The 8236-nt window shown below is 52.6% G+C and overlaps 1 protein-coding gene across 1 annotated transcript; it reads left to right on the forward strand.

Moving 5' to 3' along the window:
• The first annotated feature begins 5148 nt into the window (after positions 1-5148).
• On the forward strand, positions 5149-7155 carry LOC119365565 (E3 ubiquitin-protein ligase Os04g0590900-like). The gene has a single exon (XM_037631205.1). The coding sequence runs from the start codon at positions 5572-5574 to the stop codon at positions 6763-6765; it is 1194 nt and encodes a 397-aa protein (XP_037487102.1). The 5' UTR covers positions 5149-5571; the 3' UTR covers positions 6766-7155.
• Positions 7156-8236: the final 1081 nt, after the last annotated feature.

Below are 8236 nucleotides of genomic sequence, written 5' to 3' on the forward strand. Positions count from 1 at the left end.
AAGCTCAGAGAGCCATACATAGCATACACACAAGTACGGGTCACACGACCCACATTCAAGTCATACAGACATATAAGCCAACAGCGGAAGTAACTTGTCTGAGTACAAACAACTAGTAAAATAAAAGAGGCTTGGAAGCCTGGCTATACTACGTGGTCCTTCACAAGCTCAGGATCACCACCTGGGCCTCAGTCTACTCATCGATGTCAACGTCTACGAAGAACCCATCAGAAGGGGTTGCAGCGTCTTCTGAAAAATGTAAATTAAAGCAACATGAGTACAAAGGTACTCAGCAAGACTTACATCAGACCCTACATACATGCACATTATCAAGAAGGGTTGGTGGAGTTATTGCAGCAAGCCATCTTTGACTCTTGGCTAAGCTATCCTACGACACACCAACTTGAAATGGTTTTGCGCACACGAGTCCACTACTCACCACTTCAATACACTACCGAGGATCCACCTCCGTCAGTCTACGGAAGAGCCATCCTCAGCACTCACGCTTATCTTGAGATTTTTAGAAGTATCCATTTACTTGTCTATGAACTGTATAGGCAACCAAGTAGTCCTTTACCGCGGACGCGGCTATTCGAATAGATCATGTTAACCCTGCAGGGGTGTACTTCTTCACACACGCTCTCACCACTTACCGCCGTTTACACGACATGTACTCGGCAACCTTCAAGCGGGAGCCCAACGTGGGTGTTGGCCACGACCTACCTAATCACTCAAGTCTCTAGTCCAGGTTTATCACCTATTCGGGTTCCATCCGCGAGGAGATCCGGCCGGGGTTTCGCTCACAGCCCCAAACGATGTGAACAGGGTTCCCGAGACACCAAACGGGCGCCCGGTACACCGTGCCACGGTGTATCTACCGCATCACAGCCCACCCCTCGGGTCAGCGCTGACCAGGGCCTCCAACACAAAACCTACAAACACCAGAAACTAGTTGCAACTCCTGGACAGAGAACAAGGGTGATTAAGAAGCCGAGAGGGTCCATTGGTTCCGGGCCCAATGCGTGGTAGTAGCTGATTCTTAAATCACACATACAGATCTCAGTGCTTAAGGACGGCTTCAATGAAACAACCCACCATGTACTCCTACATGGCCTCTCATCGATACCTTTACCAAATCGTGTTCAACACATCACTCTCATTACCGGCATGATCATTTCACTCTAGCCCATCACCCAGATGAACCAGACCTGACACGACTCTAAGCATAGCAGGCACAGCAAGGTAGGAACAACACATACATATGGCTCACTCAACTCCTACACATGCTAGTGGGTTTCATCTAGTTACTATGGCAATGACAGGTCATGCAGAGGAAATGGGTTCAACTATCGTAGCACACAGCAGTTTGAAACGCATTGTCTTAATGCAGTAAAAGAGAGCAGAAGCGAGAACATGGGGTTGTATCGATATGATCAAATGGTTGGTTGCTTGCCTGATGGGTCGGTGCAGTGGTGTTGTTCTTCGTTGAGGTAATCACGATACTCCTCGGAGGCAGAACCTGCCGCAAAGAGCACCGATACACAACATCACCAAACAATATGCAACAATATGATGCATGCATGATACATGGCAAAATGGGTGTGTTGGGCTAATGCAACTAAGACCAGATGGGTTTGAACCATTTTGGATCAAAGATTCAAGTTTCAAACTCATATGTGGCCCCTTTAAGTGCTTTAACTTGTTCTTCAATAAATAGTAGGTTAGCTTGTTTAAACATGCATGAAACCAGTACAGATGGATAGATTCGATTTTTCTGATAATTTTTCATATATAAAACTTTGCATTTGGAGCTACGGTTGATTTACTATGAATTTTTGAAGTTTAGATCATTTTCTGAAATTTATAAATCATTCTGGATTTATTTTAATTCCAGAAAAGGATTCCTGCGTCAGCATGATGTCATGCTGATCTCAGCAAGTCAACAGGCCGGTCCAGGTCAAACTGACCAGTGGGTCCCGCATGTCAGTAGTTAATTATAATAACTAAATTTAGTTTAAACTAATCTGAGGTAATTAGCAGAGGGGGCCCCACTTGTCATAGGCTCAGGGGAGTCAACCTGGACCCACCCTAGTCAAAGTCAAAGTCAAACACGCCGGCGTCTAGCCGCCGGCGAGGCCGAACGCGGCGGCGAGAGTGGTTTTGTGCTTTCCGGCGACCAAATGGGCGGCGGAGAGCATCTACAGGTAGCTGGGACCGAGCCGCAGCTCTTGGTGGCGGTGGTTGAGCTCGGGGTGGCCGGAGACGTCGCCGGCGACAACTTTGGCGGTCGCCGGAGTCGGGTGAAGACGAATCCGAGGCTACGGGGCACGGCGAGGCACGTGGTGAGGTGCGTTGGGCCCCTGGGGACACGGTGAGTGCGTTAGACATGGTGGGGTGGCCGGTGGTTAGCCGGAGACACGTCGGCGACGAGCTTCGCGGCGGCGCGTGCGGGTGAGCTACGTGTGCTCGTGGTGGTGCACGAGAGCGAGAAAGAGAAGGGGGAGGAGGTAGCCAAGCTCACGGCGATCTCGAGGGAGCAGACGACGCGGTCGGGGACGAGCTGGTGCGGCGGTGACGGCGAAGGGGATCTCCGGCGGTGGCGAGGTCGAACGAGGTCGGGGCAGTGGCTTCTGGGCAAGCGAGCGCTCGGGGCTTGGCTTGCTCGAAGGAGCGGAGGGCGGCGGAGCTCCTGGACACGGTGGCGCACCGCGGGGTTGACGGAGAGCGCGACTACGGCGAGGGTGCGGCGGCGGTGGCGTCGGCCATGGCGTGGGAGAGCGAGGGAGAGGCGCTGGGGGGAGGAGCTGGTGTTTGCGGGGTCGGGGAGAGGGAGAGGGGTCGATCCCCGTCATCAGCTGGACGAGGGGAGCGGCGAGGCTGCGGGCAGCTGCGTGGCACGCATGCTGTGCTCGCCGCCGAGCAGCTGCCTGCCTGCCTGGCCAAGCCAAGCAGCTCGCTGGAGCGGTGGCTGGGCTGGGCCGGCAGGTGGGCCGCTAGGTGGCGCCAGGTAAGATTTCCCTTTTTTTCTGTTTTTTTATTTATTCTGTAGGTTTGTGGACTTATTAAAAATACCTAGACAACTCCTAAATTTCCCAAACTGCTCATGGCCACTAGCTGGAATATATACAACATGGAACATTTTAGTTTGGAAATATTTGAGCATTTAAAATAATTTATATAATTTAAATGCCCAAACTCAAATACTTATGAATTAATTCAAAGATCTTAGGATGACCTAGAAAACTGTGCATCACTTTTGGCAGAGGTTCTGAACCAAGACAAAAATGATGGACATTTTAGAAGGGCATTTCAGGTTCATTGAAAATATTTTTAGTAAACCCTAGTTGGTTTCAGAGGGGGCTGGGGGTTCTGTCATCCCCATTTCAAGTTTCTGTTGAGAAAAATAGACATGATGCAACAGTCTAATGCATGAACTAGCTAGGGTGTGACAGGAACTAAATGATGAGATGTGCCAATGAGACTTTGTGGGGATTGTTGGAATTTGCTAGTAGGCCTTTGGCCCAAAGCCCAACTAAAATTCTGAAATTCTCTTGGCCCATTCATGCACACATGTGAGTGGAGTGAGTGAGGGTAAAGTTTAGTCCCACCTCATAAGTTGAGAGAGAGTTGCACCTCTTTATAAGGTGAGCTCTTCTACCACTTGTATGAGCATGAGAAGAGGAGACCTACACGTGCGCTCCTCCTCCTCGCTCGCCTCGCCACGCCACGCCACGCCTCGTCACGACGCGCCGCGGGTTGCGGGATTGAGCTGAGCCAGGGACAGAGCTATGCACGTTGTCTATATTTTTGCTGCTCGGGAAAATTTAATGAGTCATTAATTAATAATTAACGGACACGTTAATTACTGAACCGTTTTCGATTCTTTTGGATCGTGATGACTCGGACGTGGGGTTTACTCCCACGACCTACCCGGCCCGCACTATATAGTCAGGCAGACGTCTACCCTAGCCGCCGCCGCTTCGTATGGTTTCTCACCACCGTTCCAGATCATTGCGCCGCCAAGCAAGTCTTCTCCATCCCTCCTTTCGGCGTGCACCGGGAGAAGGGACGGCAGGCCTCCGGAACCCCGCCTCTCGTGATCCTGTACGGGAGAGGGGCGATCAAGTTTTTGGGGAGCGCACTCGCGCGACGACTTCGCGAACGACGACTTCTTCCCTGACCTCGGCAACCTCATCCTCGACGACATGGGCGACAACGTCAACGCCGGCGGTGCTGCTCCCGCTGCACCGTATGTGATTCTATCTTTCCTGTTCGAGATCGTGGTAGAATTCATGTTTCTAGTATGTGCCCTAGATGTGATCTGTTCATCTGCTATGCTAGTTCACATGATTAGTTTAATCTCTGTTAGTGCTGTCATGATTTATCTTCTGTTTATTCGGTTTAAAACTCGTAGTAATTTGCTCATATTTCCATCACGTAGTTGACACCATCCTTTCACTTGAAGAAATAGAAGCAGGCATTTTCTTTCGTACCAACGCAAGCTATTAAAGGATTAAGTTGACAGACACGTCTACAGGGTTTGGTGTCCGTACCGTAGGGGAGCAGTAAGTGTGAAGAAAGCTGTCAAACAGACCGGTGCTGGCCATCATCGTCTCCCGTTGCTTAAAGGGGTAACCTTGGATTGTTTAGGGAGAGAGACTTGAGGGACAGTGAAGGTTTAGCAGCTTGGCTTTGATGAAAGCCACTTCTCTGACAGTTAGCAAAGCTCTGAATGCCACCCTTGATAAATCTCTTTGGTCCGTCAGATCACTTTGGAATTAGAGCAGACTTTAGCTTTCACACACCAAATTAATGAAAATACTACTCCCTCACTCTCATAATAGAGCGTTTTTTACACTATGAAACCGAGAAAGTATATTTGAAAACTACTCTTGTGAGATTCCATTTCCGTTATTTTTGGGAACTATCAGTAGAAGATTGCGTTGGTGGGCTGCACTATGCAAATTATCATGTTCATGTTTTCTGTTCATCATCTAGTATTATAGTACAATCATATTTCCAGTGGACACGTTCTCCTCGTCTTGTGACGTGTGCGGCACAGGAGAGAGGAAAGGGACGGCAGCCGGGAGGGGGCAGGGCAAAGAAAAAGTGAAGGAAAGAGGAGCTGCGGCACCAAAAACAAAAGCTTGATGAGAAGATGCCAACAACCACCAGTCCAGTCCAGTCCACTCCACCATCACTTTGCTTTGCAGACAATCCCCCGCTCCTCTCTTTCTCCAGTCCCTCCCAAAGATCCCCATCATCAGCCAGCGCCATCATCTGATTCCGATCTCTTCCCCCCATTCCCCATCACATTTCCCACTTCCCAACCTCGAGAAAAAAAGCGCCATGGATCGAGCGCCTACGCAGATGCTCCTCCGCCTTCTCCCCCCCACCCAATCACAATGATTTGGCCCAGAGAGACTCAGAGATCCTCTGCTAGTACCTGAGCACCCAGTCGTCTCGGACTGAGTGAGTGAGTGAGGTGGTTGGCAACACATCTGTCTCTGTTTCTCGCCTGCTGTTGCGGTTGCCAAGATTTGGTGCTAGGAGGAGGAGGAGGGGGAGGCTATGGCGTCCTCGCCGCCTGCAATCGTCGGGACGGAGCCCACCTGGGTGCCCTACGAGCCAACCAGGGACTGCTCCCAGGGGCTCTGCAGCCTCTACTGCCCCCAGTGGTGCTACTTCATCTTCCCCCCGCCGCCGCCCTTCGACCTCGCCGGCCCCGGCCCCGACGACTCCTCCGGCCACGTCTTCTCCCCGCTCGTCATCGCCATCATCGGCGTGCTGGCCACCGCCTTCCTCCTCGTCAGCTACTACACCTTCATCTCCAAGTACTGCGGCACCTTCGGCTCCCTCCGGAGGAGGCTCTTTGGCCCCGGCTCCGGCTCCGGCGGCGGTGGGGGCACCGGCGGTCCTGGGAGCGGCCACGGGCAGTCCAGGAGCCAGGAGTCGTGGAACGTGTTGCCGGCGAGCGGGCTGGACGAGACCCTGATCAACAAGATCACGGTGTGCAAGTACAGGCGCGGCGACGGGCCCGTCCTCCACACCACCGACTGCTCGGTCTGCCTCGGCGAGTTCGACGACGGGGAGAGCCTCCGGCTGCTGCCCCAATGCAGCCATGCGTTCCACCAGCAGTGCATCGACACTTGGCTCAAGTCGCACTCCAATTGCCCCCTCTGCCGCTCCAACATCACGTTCGTCGCCGTCGAGGTGGCGCCGCCGGAGCCGGAGGGCTGTGCTCCAGGTCCAGGCGAGACCGACCGGAACACCCATCAGGTGGTTATTGAGATGGATGAATTGGAGAGCATGTGCGAAGAGCAGCAGGATGCTGTGAACAGCGGGGGCGTCAGAGCTGACCGTGATGATCAGGAGACGGAGGACAGTCGAGAGGGAACAGAGGAGGAGGAGGATGCCAATGGCACGGCTGAGATCAGAGAAGAAGGCGTGCCACCACCGAAGACGGGGTCCAACCTGCACCGTGACAGCCGCATGTCCATCGCCGACGTGCTGCAGTCCACCATGGAGGACGAGCTGATCGCAGCCAGGGAGAGCGGGCTCCTCGCAGGCGGCGCCGGCACGTCGAGGCGGTGCCGCGGGGAGAACAGTAGCAACGGACGGGGCCGCAACCGGCGCGCGTTGCAGGACGACTCCGTGCCGCCGATGAAGAGGCTGCCGCCCGGCGGCAGGTCGTGCTTCAGCAGCAAGAGCGGCAGGGCAGTCGTCGTCGATTCAGATAATCCAGTGCGAGGTGGGCAGTCGTGACGATCCTGGACAAGCTTCCGTCCCGTTTCTGCGCATGATGGGACGCAATTGAGGACCATATCATCATACAGTACTAATTCAGAGATGTCGTCGTCCTGTGAGATGCTTGGGTAAGATCTCCTGTGATGATAGTTCAGGAGGCGCTGGATCTTTTCGGTTTTTTTGCTCTTCCATCATCTGATGACATAGGTTCGTCTCCTCCACCACTCAGTCCATTGTATCAGTGGACATGTTTTGCTGTTAGTGCAGTAGTAACAGGCTCAAGATTTCCCCCCCTCGAATGATCTTTTCTTTCACTGCTTTTGTGTGTGTTTAACCTTTGCAAATTACCTGTAAAGCGAGTTTGAAATCCGAAGGATCGAATGTAGGACTTTGTTATGAAGGTTCGAACTAGAATTGTTCTCTTGCATACAGAGCACACCTGTTGAGCTCAAATGCATTATAGTACCGAAATTCGCGGAGACGGGCCGAGAGATAAGTATATTTGCAGTGTGTTCTGTCGCTGACGCTTGCTGTGGTCCATGATGAATTAGCTAGCCTGATCCTAACAGAGTTGTATACCGACAGTGCACGATTTTTCTATTCGATTCGACGGAGACTGATGATGAGTTGCTTGCTGCACGGCTCTTGGTCAGATCTGGGTTTGAGATAGTAGTAGATGAAGCGGAACCTGATTCCCCCCACCCACTTTGCACTTTGCAGGAAAAGGAATGGCGTTTTTATATCGGGCAGCGACTCCCTTTGTTCCTAAGCTGAATGCGGGGTTACGGACAATAGTGCCGTGGAAGTTTCTGCAGCGGGAATCCCGTCCGTGGTTAGGCCTTTGCCTTTCCCCTCCCCTCCGTAGCACGTGTCTCTGGCGTTCCAGATCTGTGCTTATGGTTTGGTTGATACGGCAGAGGCAAATAATTCAGCACTCTATCTGCAAGATGGTTTCTCTCTGTTCTGCTCTCGCGAAGAACAGTAGATCCGGGAGGTTGCAGATACTACAGTATTATAAATTGGTTTCACCAATCACCAGACGAAGCTGATATCCTGAATGCCATGCAGTGCCTGTTGGCAGTTGGCATCGCACCCATTCTCTGCTGTCTGTGCACCATCTTGGACCGCTCCAAGGCGATGCGGAGGGCAAGCTCATACTCTGGATCCAGCTCGTCATCGGAGCGGCTGCCAGAGCTCGACATTGCGCCGGATTCGATAGGAATCGGTGCGGGGAGAGGAGAGGACGGAGCGAGAGAGTGAGTGAGCTAGGGTTTCGGAGTGATGAGCCCGATGGTTTTTCTTTTGTGGGACATCCATAGTGTCGGTTGTGGGCCGGGCTTGTCAGACGGACACGTCCGAGCGTGCCCGTGCCACCCCATATCCGCTCTCATATTTGGGTTGGATATGGGGTGCTGGTCAGTCCGAGCATTTGAGACATCCGTCTGGATCAAAAAACCGAGACCGGGCAGTGACCCCGCTTTAAATGCTC

The sequence above is a fragment of the Triticum dicoccoides genome, chromosome 2B (genome assembly GCF_002162155.2).
Source record: "Triticum dicoccoides isolate Atlit2015 ecotype Zavitan chromosome 2B, WEW_v2.0, whole genome shotgun sequence".
Lineage (NCBI taxonomy): Eukaryota > Viridiplantae > Streptophyta > Magnoliopsida > Poales > Poaceae > Triticum > Triticum dicoccoides.